This window comes from Paroedura picta, chromosome 3 (assembly GCF_049243985.1).
Source record: "Paroedura picta isolate Pp20150507F chromosome 3, Ppicta_v3.0, whole genome shotgun sequence".
In the NCBI taxonomy this organism is placed as follows: Eukaryota; Metazoa; Chordata; class Lepidosauria; order Squamata; family Gekkonidae; genus Paroedura; species Paroedura picta.
Window position 1 is genome coordinate 53,471,773 of NC_135371.1, and position 23,949 is coordinate 53,495,721.

The following is a 23,949-nucleotide window of genomic DNA, read 5'->3' on the forward strand; positions in this document are numbered from 1 at the left end:
GGAGTGCCTCTCTAGGTGTCAGTTGTCATGCATTTTAAAAACTTGCATAAGCGCAGTGGGAATGAAAGCCGAATTGTTTGGCACCCACTCCTTCCGCATTGGGGCAGCCACACAGGCACATCAGGATGGAGCCGGGCAATCCCAGATCATGCATTTGGGGAGGTTGCGTTCGGGGGGGTTTCGACGGTACATCCGCCCTGATATGACTGACTAACTTGTCCCCTGTCTTAGGGTTATGCTTGCCGGAAAAGATGGTGTTCATTGTGGGGCACAGCGTCGTTTACTGGGCCGGCAAATACGCGGCAGAATCCGGCTGGAATGTACATCTTGGTCTGGAAGAGCATATCCCATGCATCTGGAGGGGTCATCGTGGCATGAAATGGTGCTCCTTGTTCAACATAACATCCAAGGCGGTGCATCGGTGGGGTCCACCCGTTATCATGGTTATTGAGCTCGACGAAAATGACATTCCAGAAACATCAGGATGCCGTTTGATTCAGCTGATGCCTGACAATTTGCATACGCTACGTTATCGGCTGCCTAAAACGTTTATTCTTTGGTCGACATTGTTGAGTCGGTGAAGTTGGCGAAGTGTTAAGAAGGCTTAGATCGTAAATTGAGCAAAGAACAAAGTTAATTGTTCTGTTATTAAAGTGGTTGAGAATTTGGGAGGTGGGATCATACATCACCCCGATATAGACTGGCAGGTGGCGGCGTTATACAGCCCAGATGGGGTGCACCTGTCTGACTGGGGTCACGATCTTTGGCTACAAGATGTCAGGTGGGCCATCATTTCTGCTCTGCAGGATTTAGAGTTGACGGGAACATTAACTCATTCTGTGGCGGGGTAGGCATACAGCAATAAGCCTGTTATGGGGAGCCGGTGTGCGATCGGCCTCCCCAAGGGGGTCGGGGCCCCCATAAATGGGGGCGGTCAGTAAAAAGCTAGGGCATGCCCAGCGGGGTATGCCTCTGTAGCTTGTTTGATGACCAGATGGTCCTGGGGGTAACCAAGGAGGTTCGCGCCCTATGGCCCCCCCATCTGGACCATCTCCCTAGTAGGAGTCCAATAGACGGAGTAACGTAATCCCCAGCGGGGGTGTGTTGATGAACTCTGATGGGTGTGGACTCTGGGGAGGCAGTGCGTTCACTGCTTAGGTCAGGCTCATACTGGGTGCTGCGCCAACCCTCCAGCGGGAGTTGTTTCAATAAACGCCGTGGCCAGTTATTTGCCAAAGATGCTGAGTCGCGTATTATTCACGCCGAAGTGGCCCTATACCGGCCAAAAGGGAAAGGAGAACCAAGTGTACTTGTCTGAGATCCTTGGACAAAGAGTAGAATAAAAATACTAAGCAGGTGGAAACATACACAATAAAAATTGGGATTATACACAAAGAAAATAAGGTTTGTGGAAGAGACAATAATATATTATTTCAGAATTTACTAATGTTATCGCTAGCTAGGAATGGAATAAGCCAGGAAGGGGAGGAGCCTTTAGATGCAGAAGGGTGCAGTATATGTGGAAAGCAGAAGAGGAAAGAAATAGTGCCCTTCCAGGAAGCTTGAACCTTAATCATAGGCTTTTAACACATATTCTTGTATAAGAATTATTTCAGGGCTGTGTTATCAAATGGGGAATTCATTTTGGACCCTCATCTTTGAAGCTCGTGCTCAGAGTGTTTAACAGGAGACTTCCTGAGTCACCAATAAGAGAAAAGAGATGGATTTTGGGGGTGGAAAGCTGTGAAGGAGAGTAAAACAAATTATTGGGACTTTAAAAGATCATTGTTGTGTTGTATTCTAGAATTTTGTTATATGATAGGATGTTCAGTGAAAAGCCAAAATATTTTATACTCTTTGAATTGTTGCATTCCAAGTTCTGTCCCACAGGACCCACAAATTGTGGTTACACTAGCTTCAGCTGATACACTGCTAATATGCTTCCCGCATTGTGTAACTCTTGCCAGTAAGCACAGAACACATATGAATAGGGGTGGGTACATCATGTAAGCACCCAACATTTCCACTGAAATATAAGTTGAACTGAAAAACAAAATGTTACACTGAGACAATTTCCTCAAACATTTAGGGGAAAACATACAAAATTAGAGACATCAGAACAGCACATAAATATTACATTGCTTCCTGGAATATTTATTTATTTATTTGAATGTTTATGCTGCTTCTCCCGAGGTTACCGGCTTGTGACAACTTCCAATATTCATTACAAATACAATAAAATATAATTCAACCAGTTAAAACATTATAAAATACATAATAAAAGCCTGTTAACAGTCAGCAGCAACCCCATACTTCTATAGCTCAGATAGCTGATTTACCATTTGGGTGCTGCAATTTGGCGAGGGGAATCCCTAGGTGTTCCTGGCCCCACCCAGCCTCAACCATACATCTGGAGGAAGAGCTTCATCGTACAACTCTATCAGGGTCCTGAGATCCTCCGGAAGCTCATCCACCAGGTGGGGGTCAGGACCAGAAAGGCCCTGACCCTGATCGAGGCCAGGGAACCAAGGCTGAAATTAATAGGATTCAATAAATAGAAATAGTTTTACCTTCACCTCCCTCTCCAGGAGGATGATAAAATGAGAGCCCAAGAGATATGATGGCTGCGATTTCCAAGATGATAAGAGTCACATCCTGTAATGCTTCCCAGACTAACTGTAGGAAAGTTTTTGGCTTCTTTGGAGGTATAAAGTTTTTCCCAAAAATTAGCTTTCTTTTATCTAAGTCAGCATCAGTGCCAGGTAATCCTAGAAATAAGGAAACATAAATGGTTTAATAGTGACTGCCAAGCATATTAGCCTCAACATTACTGCATTTTCAAAACAAAACTTCAAATTTCATTTCTAGTGTGTTGGACTTTTCTTCTTGGGAAAACCAGATGTGGGCAACCTATTAAAAAAGAGACTTTTTGTATGTTTATTGAAACACTGGCTATGACTGATTCCATATTTTTCTAAAAGATTACTTTTACTGAATTATACAATGATCTTACAGAAAGAGTAATACAACTATAAATAGAAAATAAAATTGTTTAGCATTGGAAAATGCTGAAACAACAATGACAACAACAAAACACTGATTAAGCAAGCAGGTTTATGCCATAAAAATGAAATCAATCTACATGATGAAGGAGACAAAGTCACTGGGTATGTTAAATAGCAAAAAGGCTATCCTTATTTGACATGCTCTTTTTAAACATTCAAAATGATTCATTCTCACATATCACACTGTGAAATACATTGTTATTATCTCACTGACAGATGAGGAACTGACTAAAAATGTTCTGTACCAAAAAATATTCAGAACATTTTTGACTGGAAAAGGGCCTAAGTGAACACTGTTTGCCCCAGAATAAGATCTCTATACAGCCCATGGTGCAGAAAAATAACAGTTCAGGGCCTGCTTCAGTTAAATTTACAATGTAGGGGGATACAATTCCCCCTCCTTACAGTTTTGGCAATCAAAATCCCCAGCACCTGATTTTTATCAGACCAGAAGGGGGGAAATAACAACCGAGGACTGTGTGAAGCGGTATTATTTGTTTTGCACAGATTTCTTATGCAAGATATTTTTTTAAAATCTAACTTCCAGTCTACAAGATTCTCCCCTGGCTATGTCAGCATGCTCTTCCATGTATGAAATCTTTCATCTCCAGCTTTGTTGAATCTCATCAACCTTTTCCAATTTTCCTACTGTATAGGAAGGGTTGCCAATTTTCAGATGAGGCCCAGAAAACGTCAGAATCACAACTAATCTCAGGTGATAAATATCAGTTCCCCTCCAGAAAATGCCTGCTTTGGAGAATGGACTACGTGGCATTATAACCTGCTGAAGTCTCTTACCCCACCCCAAAAAAACCTTGCACTCCCCAGACTCCAGCCTCAAATCTCCAGGATTTTCCAAGCTCTGAATTGGCAACCGTAAGTCAGTGGTACATTCTGATAACAGCAGAAATACTGCCTCTCCCTGCACAGCTAGCCCATCTTGTTAAACTCCCTTCTAATCTTCCGAATGCCAAATTATGCAGCAGTGAAGGTATAAAATAGATTAAGAGAATAAAATTACTGCAGCATTCAAAAACTGTATGTTTCTTAACTTCTCTGGTGGTCCCTCTTGCATATGCCAGCCTTTCCTGAGAGCAGTTTAATAAGTAATGGAGGTAGTAGGGCAGAGAAGGTATCATTGCCACATAACCTTGTGAGATATTTCCATGCTCCTCTCCCAAACACGAATGCACTTTCCTCTCACATTACATAGACATTTAGCACTACTTGCCCATACCTTACCATCACATTGTGCCTAGACTCAGACTCTCAAGCCCATCCTGTACTTCAAATACAACTCCCTAGTCAAAAGGAGGCAAAAGAAGTGGTGACCATTTAACAATGATATTAAATGATAAAAGAGTTGGTTTTAATATCTCTTTTATTAATATTGAACTTCCAAGATAACAACATCTGCTCACAAAAAGCAAGACCTGATATGATGGATAGAGTCCACCTGCCAAAGCAGCCATTTTCAGTCAGCTGGCTGGGTGTGTGTGGTTAATAAATATAATAAAATATAATAATACATTTTCTCCACAGCAGTTTAACACCTGTGGTATGGAGATCAGTTGTAATTCTAAATGACCTCACCTGGAAGCTGACAATCCCAACGTATCCTAATACAGATGTATTAAACATACATATGAATTTGAAATATCATGATTACTCTAATGATTTAAAGCAGTTCCTTTAGTCTTTGATGCCAGGGAGTGCACTGGAATTGCCCCTTTCAGTTCTGCTACTGCACTCTCCCCCATACTGTCGTTTTAGTCCAGAAACAAAAGCCATAACATAATTAAGTATCTGTCACAAACCGTTCATGGCATAGTGAACAAATAAGCCCTCTGAATCAGCTTCATTTTCCATGCTACACAAGGTGGGGAGGGAGAGAACAATCAGAGACAACTCCATACTAGCAAATCTGGGTAAACCCAAACAGCAGTGACTTCTTGTGGCATTATATTCAATGCGTTAAGACAGCATTCCTCTTCCCTCATAGATGGAAAAACACGAGCAGCTGCTAGAAAGCACAATGTGTTTTAAAGCTGTTTAGGAACATGATTTGAAAATGATGTGTATGGATTTTTGCCCGAAAGCATAACTGAGTAAATATATGCTGTTATTTTTTTTTAAGGAAATGCTTATATCATCAATCTTAACTAAAAGACACTGCAGAGCACTAAACAACAGAATGGGTTATTCTGCAGCACTGACATGAGGTCATGACCCCTCGAAGGTAATAAAAGAATGGTGGGGCTTACAGGAATGCATAGATACGTTCAGTGAAAATGGAAGAGTGGTGACTGTCACTGAGACAAAGAGTACATTATAACAGCGCAAGAAGAGAGCAGTCACCACAGTCTAACTAAGATACTATAAACAGAGACTGATGCAGAGCTCCTGTGCATCAATATTCATCCCTTCAAAATCATCAGATTTTACAAGTGACCATACATCTGTTATTCATCCCCATCAAAAGTAGTAACGAGGGGTGTGAATTCAGCATGGTGTGGTCCTTAAGAATGAGGGCTTCTGTTCTGGAGAGCTGGGTTTTATTACAGCTAGCTGGGTGACCTTGGGCTAGTTACAATTCTCTTCAAATTATTTTCACAGAGCAGTTCTGTTAGGGCTCTTTCAACCCCACCTACCTCACAGGATGTCTGTTGTGGGGAGAGGAAGGGAAATATATTTGTAAGCCGCTTTGGGACTCCTTCATGTAGTGAAAAGTGGTGTATAAAAAAACAGCTTTTCTTCTTTTCCTAAACCAAGCCAAAGAAAACCCCAAAATACCTTACTAGTAAAGTTAATACTGTACTTGTATGTTGATGGTATTATTTAAGTGAATTAAAGGTTCTCTCATCTGATGAAATACCAGCATAGCTGAACCTGAATAAAATAATTTGTTCCAATTTTTATTGGAGGATAATCAGCTCTACCAGTCAGCTGGGGCAGTGGGACTTCACTGTTGCACATAGATCCTAAAGACAGATTCTCCTGTGGTGCACTCATCCACATGCAGCCTGCTGAGTAACCTTGGACTCACCACAGCACTGATAGAGCTGTCCTGGAGTGATATCAGGGCTATCTCAGCCTCACCTACCTCACAGGGGGAAATAAATTGTTATTCCTTACAATTTCTGTACGCTCTTTACTTTGCCAGTTCACCATTAAGTGGGAGTAGTCCACATCCACTCTTTTTTACTAGGCTTTCTTCCTTTCTAATAATGCTCACCCTCTTTATCCTCCTGCTCTGTAGCTTGGGGTATAAATCTCTTTATTTAACACTTAATGCATCCAATGAAATTAACTGTGGATAATGAAAGCTTCTGTCCCAATACATCTGTTAGTTTTTAACTGTTACAACACTCAAGGGTATCCCCCCCCCAATGAAAGCAGGGAACCTGCTAAGTCTATTGTTACAACACTCCAGTGATACAACAATATTCTGGTGTGTTTTTATTTTAAAAAGTAAAATTACCATTCATCTTTACAGAGGAGGGAGGAGAGGGAGTGGTCTGACTGCCACAATTCAATAATTAAAAAGTAGTCTGGAGGTGGTTGGGCGTGTGCAGGACAAATAACACTGACAGAAACATTATGCACAAGGGGGGGGGGGAAACAACTCTATCAGAAAAAGATGGGGGTAAAAGTGGCCTCAAAAGGAACAGAAAATAACCCGGAGGAAAACACACAAAAGAAGTGAAATCTTCAAGCCCAAAAATGTGTGTAGAAATCAGGAGATATACCAAAGCCGTATGGAGCCAAAGGTGCTGAAAAAGTCACCTGTAGATAAGCATTCTCTCCCTCTCCCCAGTGAACCAGAGGGCTGCTCTGAGAGCAGAATGGAACTTAAGGAAACCAAATGCATCATACTGAGCAAAGGGTGGGGCGTTAAGGTGTGATGTGATAACAGCATAGTGTTGGATGAACCTATTAGGTGCCGTCTTTCTTTTCTTAGTTACCAGTCACATTCATTTAATCACATTCATTTAAGGCATTGCCTTCTTTTGCAATTCACTGTCATCCCACCCCTTCTTTCTCCTTCTATTATTCTGTGGCACAATCTTTCAAGTAACAGCAAATACAGACAACTTTTAAAAATTGCTGGTGCAATGCAACAGGCTGCCCAGAGATTCTCCTGAGCTCAGGGATACAGTGACAACATCTCTTAACATGAACCGTCATTATTCATTTACAGCTTCAGTGTCACTGAGGGATAAACATTATTTATTAATGCAGTCCTTTAAGCCTAACTCAGCATCATCTATAAAGAAGCCGATGCCTGAATACAAATTCATAAACATTTAGAGAATATTGCAGATATTCTGCCCCAGACTGATTACAGCCCTTGGGATTAAACACATTTATGGGGAATAGGTCCATTCATGTCTAAGCCCCAATGATTAAATGGAACCTCTATGCTGAGAGACTACAGCCTTTGGAATATCCGTACTGGAGGATCTCCAGGCCTTCTCTTCTGGGACAACTTCTGATATCATCTGACTGACACACTATAAAATAGGACACAGGATGAGATGGATCATTAGTCTGATCCCACATTCCTGGGCTCATTTTGTTAATGATGGAAACCTTCCCTCACACCCAGAAAGTTTTCTAAGTAACTTCAATATAAGAAGCAAATTCACATGTGCTATCCTTTGCGTGCGCGCACACACACGCACACACACACACTTTATTATTTAATAGAACACTCAATGCATGGCTGGCAGTCTTCTGCACCTCTTGACACACACTGATCTCTGGTCTGAGATAATAGCCCCTGGTGCTTGACTACCACAGCAGGTTGTAAATCTCACTGAAATCAATGACATGTCTGTGTAACTGAGTGTTGGATTGCAGACATAATAATTGTTAATAAAGTGGAAGTGCTTTTATGTTTTAATTGCTCTGATACCTAGTGTGTTCATTTTCAGTTGTCAAGTCAGACAAATTGTCAGTTTACTATTGTCATGGGAAACACATTCTCTGATCCATCAACCCAGAGTTGTCTATAAACACAGCTGTGACATTTTTCTTTGCGCATCTTTAGATTTGCCCTCACTTGGAAGGTGGTCTTATTGAAACCAACTCTTATTTTTAACATATAAAAAGTTGTTAGCACTCCTAAAGTAATTTAGGCCTCAGGCCACCTCAGAAAATAGAAAAAAGGGCAAATAAAAGCACCCTCCCCACACACACACACACACACACACACACACATGTATGCACATCTCTTTCATACTCAGAGAAGAGATGCCATAAGGCCAAGAGAAGGAAAGAATCAGCTTGAAGGAGGAAACTACTGCTAAAATTTATTATAATGCGAAATGAGGTTTCCAAAAAGCTTAGCCTAAAAGCAAATAATTTTGGCTACCTAAGATCACTTCAGATTTCAGCCACAAGAAATTGTCAGCCTTTGTGGTAACAAAAAAAAATTATTGAAGACATAAAGGGATTTTCTTAAACTAAATGTCTAACAATTCCAAGAGAACAAGCTAGTCTCTTTCCTGAATTCATTATATGGACAAAAAATTCATCCCCTGAATTCCAACGCATCTGTAAGCCAATAGTCAATTGGAGTACTGATACAATCATAGGTTACAATAAGCTTTGTCTCAGAAAAACATCAGTCAAAGACATAAATGTTTCTTCTATCCAGAAAATAGCAGATAAAACAATTGTTTCACTCCATAGGACCTGCCGTCCCCCTTATAAATAGGAAATATTGTATATACAAAGTTTGAGTCCAGTGGCACATTTAAGACCAACAAAATTTTATTCAAGGTATAAGGTTTTGGGTACAAGCATACTTCAGATATCCGAAGAAGTGTACAGGCACACAAAAGCTGATACTTTAAAAGTACCACTAGCCTCAAACTTCGTTCTTCAGCCACCCACTCCATATCAGGCTTTTCCATTTAACCTACCCTCACCATTGAAATGACAGCACACATTCGTCAAGATGGTAGCTATGGTGCAATTAATCCCTGTTTGGGAGAGCCAGCTTGATGTAGCGGTTAGGAGCGCAGACTTCTAATCTGGTGAGTCGGGTTTGATTACCCACTCCTCCACATGCAGCCAGCTGGGTGACCTTGGGCTTGCAACAGCACTGGAGAGGAAAGGGAACGTGATCGTAAGCCACTTTGAGACTCCTCCTGGTAGAAAAAAGTGGCATATAAGAACTAATTCCTCCTTCTCCTCCTCCTCCTCGGTCATCTATCTAATCTCTGTCTTTCTCCCACTATAGTGCATAGTCCTCACATTCTTTCACCCCATCGGTCTGACACTGCTCCCGGATACGCACAGAATCATAGAGTTGGAAGGGGCCATAGAGGCCATCTAGTCTAATCCCCTGCTCAACGCAGGATCATCCCAAAGCATCCTAAAGCATCCAAGAAAAGTGTGTATCCAACCTTTGTTTGAAGACTGCCAGTGAGGGGGAGCTCACCACCTCCTTAGGCAGCCTAATCCACTGCTGAACTACTCTGACTGTGAAAATTTTTTCCTGATATCTAGCATATATATCATTGTACTTGTAGTTTAAACCCATTACTGTGCGTCTTTTCCTCTGCAGTCAACGGAAACAGCATCCTGCCCTCCTCCAAGTGACAACCTTTCAACTATTTAAAGAGGGCTATCATGTCCCCTCTCAACTTCCTTTTCTCCAGGCTGAACATACCCAAGTCCCTCAACCTATCTTCATAGGGCTTGGTCCCTTGGCCCCAGATCATCCTCATCGCTCTCCTCTATACCCTTTCAATTTTATCTATGTCCTTCTTGAAGTGAGGCCTCCAGAACTGCACACAGTACTCCAGGTGTGGTCTGGACCAGTGCCGTATACTATGACATCTTGTGATTTTGATGTGATGCCCCTGTTGATACAGCCCAAAATGGCATTCGCCTTTTTTTACCGCTGCATCACACTGCCTGCTCATGTTTAGTTTACAATCCACAAGTACCCCAAGGTCTCGTTCACACACAGTGTTACCTAGAAGCGTATCCCCCATCCAGTAGGCATGCTTTTCATTTTTCTGACCCAGATGCAGAACTTTACACTTATCTTTATTAAATTGCATCTTGTTCTCATTTGCCCATTTTTCCATTGTGTTCAGATCTCGTTGAACTCTATCTTCCGAAGTATTTGCCAGTCCTCCCAATTTGGTGTCATCTGCAAACTTGATGAGTAGTCCCTCCACCCCCTCATCTAGATCATTAATAAATATGTTAAAAAGTACCGGACTGAGCCCCGAGCCCTGAGGTACCCTGCTACTCAACTCCCTCCAGTCTGATGAAACACCATTGACAATAACTCTTTGAGTGCAGTTCTCTAACCAATTCCCTATCCACCTAACTATCTGAAAATCCAGATTGCAGTTCTTCAATTTATCCATAAGAACATCATGGGGAACCTTATCAAAAGCTTTACTAAAATCCAAGTAAACAACATCAACCAAATTTCCTTGGTCAAAAAAGGAGACCAGGTTGGTCTGACAGGACCTGTTGGAGACAAATCCATGTTGACTTCCTTGGATCACCAAATTGTCCTCCAGATTAGTGATCCCCAACCTGTGGGCTCCGGACCACATGTGCTCCGACTAATTGGAGGTGGGCCCCAAAGGACACCTTCCCCCCTCCGGCCCTTTACTTCATCCCCCCCGGCCCTTTACAACACACTTCGGGTGTCATTGTTTCCCATCACTCCCAGATGGGACTATCTCGTTGCAGAGAAACAAGCTCAGGGTTCCCATTGATTTGTCATTGTCATGAGATAAAATTTCCATGAAAATAAAATGTTCCTTATGTTCATTGTTGTGGCGTGTCTGTATCTTATTTTGAAGGGATGTTTAAACATTACCATAGCGATCAGAGAGCGTTAGGGCAGTAGTTGAGAGTAGAGGAGTAAACTACCCACCCCACCGGGCCTCAGTAAAAGGCGTTGAGTGGTCCCCGGCGTTGAGTGGTCCCCAGTCATAAAAAGGTTGGGGACCACTGCTCCAGATGTTTGCAGATCGCTCCCTTTAATATCTGCTCCATTATCTTCCCCCCAACAGAGGTCAGACTCACTGGTCTGTAGTTTCCCGGGTCATCCTTCCTCCTTTTTTTGAAGATCGGAATAACGTTTGGTCTCTTCCAGTCCTCCAGGATATCTCCAGTCCTTAAAGAGGTCCCGAAGATGATGGACAAGGGTTCTGCAAGTTCTTCAGAAAGTTCTTTGAGCACTCTCGGGTGCATTTCACCCAGCCCAGGGGATTTGAACTCATCCAGTGCAGCTAAATGCCTTTCAACAACCTCCCTGTCCATGTCAACCTGCCACCCAGACACTATCCCTTGGCTACTGCCATCTCTAGATGTGCCTAAACCCTTTGACCGGTGGGAAAAAAACAGATGTAAAATAGGCACTGAGCCTTTCTGCTTTCTCTGCATCCTCCGTTAGAGTTTGTCCATTTGCACCCAACAGTGGGCCCATTGCCTCCTTTACTTTACGTTTGCTCCTCACATAACTGAAAAATCTTTTCTTGTTACAATGGGCTTCCCTGGCCAATCTTAGCTCACTCTCAGCTTTGGCCTTTCTGATGATTGATCTACAGTGCTTAGTAACCTGTAGGTACTCTTCTTTAGAGCTCTGTCCTTCCCTCCATTTCCTGAACATCTCCCTTTCTTTCCTCTTGAAGTTCTCCGTTCATCCAAATAGGCTTCTTAGAGCTCCTGTAGTGTTTTCATCTTTCTGGGATAATCATGGATTGAGCATGCAATAGCTCTTGTTTGAGTAGCACCCACCCTTAACATGCTCCCTTCCCTTCCAACATTCTCATCCATGGTATGACACTCAGCATGTCTCTGAGTTTATTAAAGTTTGCCCTACGAAAATCCAACATCCGCGTCTGGCTACAAGCTTCCTTGCCCCCCCCATCTCAAAAGGAATTGGTCACTTCCCCCTAGGGTCCCCACCTCCTTCACCCCATCTACCAACTCTTGCCTGTTGGTCAGTATTAAGTCCAGTATGGCTGAATCTCTTGTGGGTTCATCTACCATTTGATAAACGAAATTTTCAGCCAGGCAGGTCAGAAAGTTGCATGACTGAATTTTCAGCCAGGCAGGTCAGAAAGTAGCATGATTCTCCCTTTGTCTTTCCCAAAGCCCTTTTCTATATCCCCTGCTTCCCTGGATCCTGTTTTCCGCATTCTATTTCTCAATGTCTGCAGCATAATTCTTCCTTAGATCCCCAAGTCTTCTTCTGAACAGTATCTGTCTTATCTTTCCCTCTCTCATTTAGCTTTCTTTTGGTCATGTTCTTCTGATACATGCACAAATCTGTACAACTCTCTCATGGACTAGCTATGGGTAAGACATAATGGAGCATCTTAATTATCAAAGATTTTAGCAATTGCTGAATTAGGACTTCCCAAAATAGATATCTGAAGTATTTTAACTTAACAAAAGTTTTGATTACCAACTGTCTTGCAAATCTGCTTTCTGTCTTGCTTTCAATCTATCACCTTATATAGGACCCCTATAAAAAGAGTTCTGGATCCATTCCAGTCCAGTTTCCGACTAGGCCATGGGTTGGTAACAGCTTTTGTTGCTCTGACAGATGATCTCCAAAGACAGCTGGATCCAGGCAGACTGGTGCTGCTAGTGCTTCTAGATCTCACAACAATGTTTGCTCTTATAGCTCATTAGCTTCTGGCTTACAGCCTTACTGACATGGGGATATGAAGGTCAGCCTTACAGTGGCTGGTCTCCTTTCCTTAGAATCAGAGAGTCACTACTGGGGAAAATCAATCACACAGCTGCCAACTCCAGTGTGGAGTATCACAGGGCATGATTCTCTCCCTGATACTATTCAACATTTTTATATACATTCTTGTCTGGTTTGTCCAGCGGTTCGGACTTGGGTGTCAGCAATGTGCAAATATCAGCCAGCTCTACCTGTTAATGAGCAGCCAGGCATATACCCCGCCCAATTCCTTGAACAAGTGTCTGGGAGATGGGAAAGCTGCCTGAAGCTTAACCCCCTGAAGAGGTTAAGGTACAATGAAGTACAAGAGAAGGGGCACAAGATATGGTCACACTCAAACCCCTTCCAACTTCCATCCCATCCCTTGGGTGACTGAGGTGGAGGCTAGGGTTAAAAAGTTACCTCTGACAATGATGCTGTGCAATGTCAGGTCTATCAAAAACAAAAACACAACTCTGCAAGTGTACTTTGCAGAGCACAAAGTAGACCTTGCAGGTGTGATAGAAACCTGTGTCAGGGAAGGAGAAACTTCCCTGTCACCCTTAAAGAACTAGCCCCTGCTGGATTCTACATCCTTCAGTTATGGATTGCGGGGCAGGGAGGAGGGGTAGGAATCTTAATCCAGGAAGATTACTCCTTCAGGGCACTTCCCATGCTGTCAATATCAGGAACTGAATGTATGAAAAAGAATGACAGCTGTGCTACTTTTGACACCTGTGCCTCCATAGAGAGGTAGTTGTCTAGGATCATACCCAAATTTCTGACAGAGTGAGCCACTGTGCCCATCCAGGTTGGACAATTGTGCTTTCTCGCTTCGATCTTTTCTCCCCAGCCACAGGACCTCTGTCTTTCAAGTGTTTGAGCTTCAGATGATTTTGCTTGAGCCATCCCATCATTGCTTCCAGGTATCTGGCTAAATATTCTGGAGATGACTCCAGGTGGCCATCCATCAGGAGGAAGAGCTGGGTACCATCTACATATTGACTTCGCAACTAACAACAACGCATTCCTTGCCATGACGAGGGGAGGAGCTAGCCTATTGCAGAGGCATGACGATTGGTCTACAGAATTCCCTACAAAAGAAGCCCAACTCAGAGGCAATCACAGACATGTTGTCAGACAAAAGCACAGAAATAACTTCTGTTGTGTCCAGATTTGCTTGGAGAGCAATCAAAACAAGGAAGACCTGGGTGGATTCGGAGCAACTTAGATAGAGATAGTCTCAATTGCTTGAGATAATGCTTGTGAGTTTTACAACCAGAATGATTCTTATAGCTGGAATGTTTTTATCTTTTATAATATTTTAGTTATCAATGATTTTTTTATCTTGTTAATGCCAGATGTTTTTATGTACCTTGTAATTTGACTACTGGTCTAGTACCGTAATAATAAAGACTTGACTGGAAGAGTAGTTCAGCAGTGGAATAGGCTGCTTAAGGAGGTGGTGAACTCCCCCTCACTGGCAGTCTTCAAACAAAGGTTGGATACACACATCTACATATTGATAGCACCCAAGCCTTAACCTCCACACAAAATAGCTCAGCAGGCATCTTTCCATTTTTGCCAGTCTAAGCTACCTGAACCCAAAAGACCTAGCCACCGTGATCTATATGACAGTCACCTCCAGGCTAGATTACTGTAAATTTTATGTGGGCCTATCGTTGCCCCTGACACAGAAATTAAAACTGGTCCAGAATGTGCTTCCCTGCCAAGAGCCCACATTTTGCCTGTTCTCCAGCAGCTACACTGGTTGCTGATTGGTTTTAACTTTCACGGCCTTACGGGGTCTGTGAGCTGCTATCTTAAGGACTGCCTCTCTGAGTATACCCCCCAAAGAACACACCACTCTGCTAATGCCAACTTGTTTGTGATCCCCAGCCCCAGAGAAGTGTGCCTGGTTTCAACCTGATGGAACGAATTGCCAGCCGAGATCTAGGCCTTTATGGAACTCTCAAAGTTCAGAAGGGCCTGTAAAATGGCACTCTTCCACTAGTGATATGGTTGAGGCGAAGGCCAACACTCATCAACATCTGAATGGACCCCACCCCCACCCCCTCTCTTCTCCATCTAAGCCTGGGTTGAAACTTCTGGTCAATCTGCCCCCAGGTTTTAGTGATGGTGCATGCTCTTGTTTTTGTTTTTAATTGATTCTTTTAAATGTGCATGTGTTTATTTTATCTATGAACTTTTAACTGTTGTTAGGACTATTGTTAGAGAGGGGCAATCTAGAAATAAAAATATAACAATAACAATAATGTCAATATTTAAAGGAATATATCATACTATTTGTTTATTAGATTTTTATACCACCCTTCCATAAGGCTCAGGGCAGATCTGCAATCTGTGATTACAAAGGTTCATGTGTCAATGGCCACACACATGTTATTTCCCAGGATCTCAGGGTATCTGGACTTTATTGCATTTTGATTATCAGCATTCATTGAATTAATTAAAACTTACAGTTTACTGTAAATTATAAAAATTGGGTGGAAACATAACATCAGCCAGCACTGAAAGGATAAAACAAGTTAATTTTATTCCATTTAATTAACCTCTCTTAGACATTCTTCTTCACAAACACAACTCCTTAAGATTGACAGAGAATACTATTTAAATGTCCCATGGTCCTAAATCTTACATATGTCAGGCTGCTTCTCATCTCTTTAGCTTGTCCTTGAGAAAGATCTGTTCAGTGGTGACTCATCCATTTCTAGCATTCATTTGGCAGTCATAAAATTGAGGCCATAAAAATAATCATACAGGGGACTCTCTGTGTCAGGGGCAGTTTGGGGATTCTGACAACAATAACCACAAAAGATGGGTGAAGCAAGGACTGATAAATCAAAAAACTATGGGAGTTCCATTTTTTTTCTCAAACATGAAATGAATTTTCATTTAATTTTAAATATCAGAATGCCAGAAACATTATGATGCTATTTCTTTTATTAATATCATGCCTTTCTCCTGAATGACCCATAATGGCTTGCATTGTTTTCCTTTTCTACATTTTATTCTCATAACAACAACCCTGCTACCATGGCAGAGTTGGTTTGCACTTAGGTCTCCCAGATCTTAGACTTAAGCACTGAAAGAATACACGGCTTTGTACTTTCGTAATTTCTTGCTCATTTTGTTCTTTCCCCATTCCTGTTCTTCTTATCACTCAGCTCCCTTGTTCTATCCTCAAAATAGCCTCCTGCTCAGCTGAATTCCTGTTTTCCCTTGGCCATCATTTCTGTCTTGTCCCCAATTGGCTACTGTGCTAAAGCTCTCTAACTCACAGCTTTATGTCTGATCTTCATGCTTCTTGCCTGACCCATAAAATTTCATTCTATTTGGGTTCCAAGATTTCAGTATCCAGGCTTTCCCCACTGTTGCATCATGCTAAACTATTCAGTGACTCCTCTCTTTCCATGACAGCATCGAAGTGTCAGAATGAGGAAGTTTCTGCACAAACATGCTCTAAACCAGTGGTCCCCAACCTTTTTATCACCGGGGACCACTCAACGCCAGGGACCACTCACCGGGGACCACTCAACTCCTTTTACTGAGGCCCGGCGGGTGGGGGGGGTAGTTTACTCCTCTACTCTCAACCACTGCCCTAACGCTCTCTGATCGCTATGGTAATGTTTAAACATCCCTTCAAAATAAGATACAGACACGCCACAACAATGAACATAAGGAACATTTTATTTTCATGGAAATTTTATCTCATGACAATGACAAATCAATGGGAACCCTGAGCTTGTTTCTCTGCAATGAGATAGTCCCATCTGGGAGTGATGGGAGACAATGACACCTGAACTGTGTTGTAAAGGGCCAGGGGGGATGAAGTAAAGGGCCAGGGGGGGGAGAAGGCATCCTTCGGGGCCCACCTCCAATTAGTCGAAGGACCACATGTGGTCCGTTGCCCACAGGTTGGGGATCGCTACTCTAAACTACACTTAAAATTCTTACACCCTTACTGCAAGCATATAACATAATACTAGAAGACAACATTGTAGATGGTATCCTCTGTGACTACACTGGTCTTTATAAACTAGCAAGACAAAAAGTTGTTATGCTTGCATTTGTTTTTTTTCCTAGTTGCTCAGTTTAACATAGTCTGGTCTGAAAATAATCTGTTTGGCTTATTCCTGGCTCCTTTACTGTGAGGCTTTCCTGCTATCATGTACAGGGTTGCAAAAACAGAACAGAATCTTTTCAACTGTGGCATGCCATTGACCACAGATGATTTCCATACAACACAGTCAATTGGCTGAAATAACCAGAAGAGAAAATTAACTGTCCTTTTGCAAAAACTACTGACATCACAGCTAAAGACATTCCTCCAAGAGCATAATATACTTGAGCGGTTGTAATTTCATCCATCTAAAAGAAACCATATAGGACGTAACATCCTAATAATGCAAGGATATATCTGTGACCATTGGTAGTGTCAATGAATGGTGTTCATTTTCTAGGAGTAATTTCAGACACACAATAAAAAAAACTCACCACAGCAGTCAAGGTCAAGCTGACCTGCACTAGAGCTGAACAATGAGCAACGAAGAAGCTGTTTACATTGTGCTTTTCAAAGGTTCCCTCCATTGCCTTTTATGGTTTTTATTTGCATAATTTCTGGGTCAAAACTTATTTACTCTTTGGTAGGTCTTGCGGTTACATAGTCTCATTCTGTCTATGGTATGTAGGCTTTATTGTTAGTTCTTACCAGTTTAGGTCACAGGCAGCCACATTTTAAAAAACTTCTGAGCCACAAATAAAAATCTTCAGAGGTCTCATAATCACAAGATTTACAGATGGCATGTTTTTGTTGTTAAAATAACTCAGTGTCTCCTCTCAGCAAATCCACAATGCACCAAATTTTAGAAATAATGATTTTAGATAAACTGAAAGGGTTGGAGAAAGAGGAAAACTGGAGAGTTGATTTAATTCATGAGGGGAGATGGAGGTATAAAGAAACACAGCAGAACTTCCAGTTATGAAACAGACTGTGAAAAATTAAGTAATGCAAATCTGAATGAATAAGACTAAATGACCCTTTTCCTGGATGTTTGGTAGCCAAGCAGGAGAGCAACCTGCTACTGCTTACATACTCCTGGGGAAGTAACAATGGATCAACTGGATTGACCAATAAAATTTTTATGATCTATTCTATAGCACTTGGTTCCCTTCCTGAAGCTGCATTCCTATACAATCTTGTTAGGAGTAAAGGCCATTGTGCACAGTTGGCCTAACTTCTCAGTATATGTGTACAAGAGAGGACTGTAATCCTAACTCTAAGTGTACATGCATAGGTTAATGTTAGAATTATAAGAGCTGCTGAAATAATAAAAGATTTCACTGCTTGAATAAATATGCATATGATCAGACAATGTCCATCTATTTCCTCTCTTAGCAGAGCTGATCTGCTTTGCAAGGAGCAAACATGGGATTTAGAGCAAGCTTGGCCCTTGAGAAGAAGCCAGGAAAGAAGGTTAAGCAAGCAGAACTGAGTGAAGAGGGCAAACATGGTAGGGAATTCTGTCCTATTTGTGGAAGTGTTGACTGTACAAGACTAATAAAGGGAAGCAGTACCAAGCAAAAGCACACTATCATTGATCTGGCTTCTCTATTCACCTCACCACACCCTTCCCACTTCAGCCTAGTGATAGCTAAAAGGAGGGAGAACTATGTGGGATTGTGGCCTACCCAGTTTAGTGTAGTGGTTAGGAGTGCGGACTTCTAATCTGGCATGCCAGGTTCGATTCTGCACTCCCCCAGCTTGGGTGACCTTGGGCTCACCACGGCACTGATAAAACCGTTCTGACTGAGCAGTGATATCACAGCTCTTTTAGCCTCACCCACCTCACAGGGTGTCTGTTGTGGGGAGAGGAAAGGGAAGGCGACTGTAAGCCACTTTGAGCCCCCTTCAGGTAGAGAAAAGCAGCATATAAGAACCAACTCTTCTTTTCTTCATGGGACATACCAAATCATGGTTTGTAAAAAGATGGGACAGCACAAGAATGAATGGCTACTGCAGAGGATAGAAAAAAAGCCAATAATTGCATGAGGGGCAAGAAAAGCCACCTCAGTGCTATGGGACCTACAATATATGGTTGCCTACAAGATGCATTTTACTTACCAAAGGGCAGTATGCAGTTCCCAAACTACACTCTCCCTGGTGTCGGTGAACAGGCCCTTGGAGAGTGTCATGAGCCTTTAAGTAGACTTCCCTTAGGGCATAGCACACTGTGGTGGAGAGTACAATTAATCTAATTGGAGAGGTCAAATAATCAAATGATTCATTTTTTTCAGCAGCAGCAAACCTAACTGTCTGGCTTTAAGGTCAAACATAATGCTATACATGTTTTTCTTGGCTGGCAAGAAGAAGCTTACCTGATTTTTCCATAATGAAACTGCTTGTCAGCATTAGATTCCCTAAGTAACAAGGCAAATTCAATGTAAGTGACAAACCGCTTTCTTTAAATTGCTGGGCAGCCTACTAGACCTGAATCCTGTAAACGGCTCAAGATAGTTCTGCCATATTATCTTAGACTACATCCTTCAGCCTATAGGCTCTTCCTTCAGGCTACAGCAGAAGTACTTGGGCATCAAAGCTTGTGGATTTTATAAAGTCTTACATTAAGATCTTGGATTAGAGACAGGCAAATCCTCCCAAATTCACCTCAAAATTGGTTTAATAGTTATTTGCAAGTGGGAAAATAAGCTCTTTTCCCCAAAGGTCAGTTCTCAAACTCCCTCCTCCTCTGTCCAGTACTTTCCTTCAGAAAGCATGATTTCACCTCCTCTACAGCAGCCTAAAATGCCCCTCAAAATATTGCTCCCGAGGGAAATCAGAGCACCAAGAACAGCACATAGGAACAGTCAAAGGTCTGCAACAAGAGGCAGGAACTGGCAAAATTCACCCACCCCTTGGGTCAGTGGACATTTCCCAATGGACACAGATATATCCATGAATATGTCCAATCTCCTTTAAAAGTTGTCTATGCCTGTGGACAGTACTGCCTCTGGTAGCAAATTCCACATATGATGAACTTAATGGCTCATTTTCACAACAGGAATCCATATTTTGCTATATCTGAATGCAATTAAGTGCTTATTTAATCTGTATTTGATTCTCACAGATCGAATTCTAAATTTCTACCTACCATATTTTTGTGTTCAAATTAAAATTTTTATCATACATCATAATTAATTTTTCTGGTGGAAATCCTCTCTCACTTTAAACGTTTGATTTCTTCTGGGAAACATATGCTATTCAATATTAAATATTTGAAATAAAATGCTGAAGAGGCAATTGAGCTTAATTATTTAGTTTCTGACACCTAGCCATCTTTATAAAATGCAGTGTCTCACTGCAGATCTAAAAGATTTCTCTATAAATAAGCCATGATCTTTGAAGCCATAACACTTAAAAAAAATACTGTTTTATGCAAAGCACAGAAAGTACTTCTGTACTTCAAAAAGCATATGACAAAACAATGATAGGATGTATAACCAAAGCACTCCTCATTAAAATTGGTGCCTAAAGTAAAGATGAGGGATTCAAACCTCTGGCAGAATTCAATGGCATTCTTCGATAATAATTTGAGCACCAGTAATTAAAAGACAATTACAGCAACATTAAGACAATTTGTACTTATTTACCACATACCTGTCCTATCATTAATATAAACTGAATGTGTTCTGAGGTAATGATATAAACCTCCTGAGAGGAGAGACTAATTATGCAGAGTATATAATAGGATGCTGTTGGGTTAATTTTTGTAAACAGGTATGCTGGTGAACTAGACAGAATTTACAGCTTAAGTAACCGTTACTTCAGGAGATTTGTTCTATTATATGGAAATTTGGGGGCCTGTCTTTCAACTCAGCAGATATCCATCTTTAACTAAAGCGTTTCAGAGAGGTGAGTCCTTTCCAGTACCATGTGTAGTACCTGGGATGCTTGTGTATTTGTTTAACAGCATCTCCAGTTCACACCCATGTAGGCTGATCAACACCAACCCTTCTGTGTAATCTGTGTAATCAGGAGCTCCCCAATTGTTCTCCATGTCACAGGACACTTGTAGAAAATGGTGGTGCAGTTGCTGGAATAGGGCCAGTGACACCTGGACTCAAATCGCCACTTGCCCTGCAAATGGGCCAGTCATTCTATCTCAGCCTAAGCCAGGGGTTCAGGAGGTGTTTAGCAGCCTTTCCCCTTCTGCATTAATGGATTCAGCCACAAGCTAGGGAACCATCCACTGACATTGCTTCCCCTTCCCTCTGCCAAATGTGAGTTCTCCTGTGGTTCCTACTTTCATCTTAAACCACTTGCTGTCTCTCCTTCTTCAGTCCTCCTTGAGTCTGCCTGTTAATGTGGGCAGTGATGTCACTTATGGTGACACGTCACCTCTGGGTGGTATGGCAAAGAGAGGCATGGCCACCTGACTTGCCTGCAGCAATGAATAGGCATTCAATCGTGTAGGCAAAGCCAAAAATAATTTTTTCCCACAGTTTAAACACAAAGCATGCCTCTCTAATGTCCCCCCCCCAAAAAAATGAATAATTAGATTAATTTTAAAAATATTCAAGACTTATGATTCCATAATGGATGGCTTTCAAAAAGTACTATGCATCTAATCATTTAAAAAAACAACAACAACAGTGTACCAATCTCAGATTAGGAACATACCATACGATATCTAAAAGATGGAACCCCTTAGTAAAGAGACTGGATGAAGAGGGATATTTTGGCCCAGAACCTAAAAGAAGATGCTAGGCAAGCCTCAAGGAGGAAGGTCTTCCAAAGGCAATATGTCACCACCCAAAAATCCCTGTTTTTGGTCACTACACACCTTACAGGTGGGGGCACTGATAGCAAAGCTTGAGAAAGAATATCTGCTGGCTAGACAAATGGGAAGAGATGGTCCTTCTCAAGCCATTTGTGGCCTTACTGGTCATCAATTATCAGTACTCTGAATTGTATCTGGAAACAATACAGATTTTTGTGCAGATCAGGAGAGGTGCTGGCTGGCTCCCTGGTCCCTGCACTACCCCTGCAGTGTGCAGAGAAAAGAGATCAATGTCCTAAAGTTATCTTGCAAAATGCTATTGGTGTGTCTATTGTGTTTCTGTACAAATAATGCACTATTTTTGTTTACTAAATAATTTGTTTTCAACTTCTGTTTTTTCCTTTATCTCACATGGCAAATATTAAGATACCTATCTTTAAACCACTTGGGGAGTGATATCATATTTGGTTAAGGCTCTTGTGGGCGGAGAGTGGGTGGGGCTGGTACAGGTGAGGGCCCAATCGGAAGGCGCCCTCACCTGGACAGGCCAGAGTTCTAGCCAATCGGGAGGTGCAAAGCGTTGTGAGGCTGGAAGTGTTGTGAGGCGCTGCCATCACTTTGGTGCCTAGAGGCAGCGGATGTGCTCTGTGGGCCACGGGGAAGCCGGGGCCTTGGCAGGGGGCAAGAAGCCGGGATGGCTTACCCGTGGCCACCGAGCACACCTCAGGGCAACTAGCCATGGGCCAAAAAACAGGGGACAGTGCAGCATAATGTCTTCCATATGGTAACAGTCATACTGATCAACCAGACACCAGGAACACCATAGCATAGGGCCCTCAATGCCCTTTGTGAGGGAACAAAGAACTCAGATTCCCCTCCATTTCTGCAGCAACCATCAGGATCTTACACCGACAGAGAAGAATGAGTCTCAGTGAGGGGAACAATGCTAGCTGGATTCAGGCACCAAAGAACTTATTTATCCATCTTATGGCAAGGGCCTCCAGAGGACATCAAACTGCCTGCCTCCTCCTTGGTTGCCTTGGGAACTCTCATGGAGATAGCTCTGGAGTGAGACTACCCCTCCCTGGGCTCCCTATAAGAAATTCCTTTGTGAGGGAAAACTCCATCTACCCTAACTGAAGACTTCCTATTCCTGTTTTCATTGGTGAGCCACAGCCAGCAGGAGGAACATCTGAACCACCCACAACTCTCCCTGCCAGTTGGGGAAACCAAAATCACGTGTGTTGGAATGGAGTCTTCAGTGTTTGCCACTACCACAACTACCAAGAAGATGCATCTCAACTCTAACTCTGTACTGTTGTCCCCCCCACCCCATGCTTGTTGTCCTATGTCCCTAATTTGAGAAAGCACCATGGTGGTCAGCCATGAGGCATATAGAGGCCTCTGGCTGCTTAGGGTTAAGTCCAGGGACTTACGGTCCTATTTTAAATCATATAGTCTCAAATGATGGCAGTCTCTTGATGTGGCAGGGTAATTTGAAGTGATTGACTTTCATAAACAAATTGACCTACAGGACAAAAATATTAAATCTGTACTACATGTACATAACACAGAGACTGGTTTCCTTGATGTGATGGTGAACAAGGACAATGGTAAGTGACACACAAGTCTATAAAAGAAATCTGCAGATGAAAAATCTCTCCTAAAGCATGACAGCTAAAATTCCAAACCATTTGAAGACCATTTAGGCTTACAGGTAGATGATCAGACTGAGGTGAAACTGTGCTGAATTTGATGATTTTTATAGAAGAGGTTTCATTTCTAGTTGACAATTTAATTGTGGGGATCTCCGCAAGTTCTGCAATCAGTCTATTCCAAAGCCATCTTAGAGATAACTTCAAGAAACATTTACAGCCTTTTAACCATGTTAGTGTCAGTCTTCAGAAAAGCAACTATAGGAACCTATGGATGAAAAAATACCAGTTCTCTCTTTTAAGAGAACATTTAATCTGAGATATCAACTGACACAGAGTAATACCTTTTCTAACTGTGACTTTATCAGGAACTAGTCTTGCCCTCCATTTTTTCCTGTGGAATTTGCATGTATTGTAAGTATACCTTTAGTATGAACGTTTTTATAAAACCTATAGATAACAAAAAAAAACTCAATAATTTTGTCTTTTTCGTATCTTTTAGCTGGTGACTGGTAGAGCAGTGCGGCTGGTATATTTTGAATTTTACTACATACACCTCCAAATCTGATAATTTTTATTATCAAGGGTCCATGCTATAAGTAGTAGATTAAGAAAACATTGAGGAAAGTATATATTGTTTAACATAACTGCCTTTAAAACTGCCTTTAAAATCTGCCTTTGAAAACGAGGTGCTCCTCTAGTCAATC

At 41.9% G+C, this 23,949-nt stretch overlaps 1 protein-coding gene across 20 annotated transcripts in view; it reads right to left on the bottom strand.

Moving 5' to 3' along the window:
* ATP2B2 (ATPase plasma membrane Ca2+ transporting 2) overlaps positions 1-23,949 on the bottom strand; it is a 658,100-nt gene that overhangs the window by 157,355 nt on the left and 476,796 nt on the right. For all 20 annotated transcript variants that reach the window (XR_013229055.1, XR_013229056.1, XM_077325715.1 and 17 more), the window contains one exon: positions 2,571-2,768. Coding sequence is in view for 18 of the 20 variants with exons in the window: in XM_077325715.1 (XP_077181830.1) it covers positions 2,571-2,768 (198 nt within the window). In the remaining 2 variants the exon portion in view is untranslated. The remainder of the gene's footprint in view (positions 1-2,570; positions 2,769-23,949) is intronic.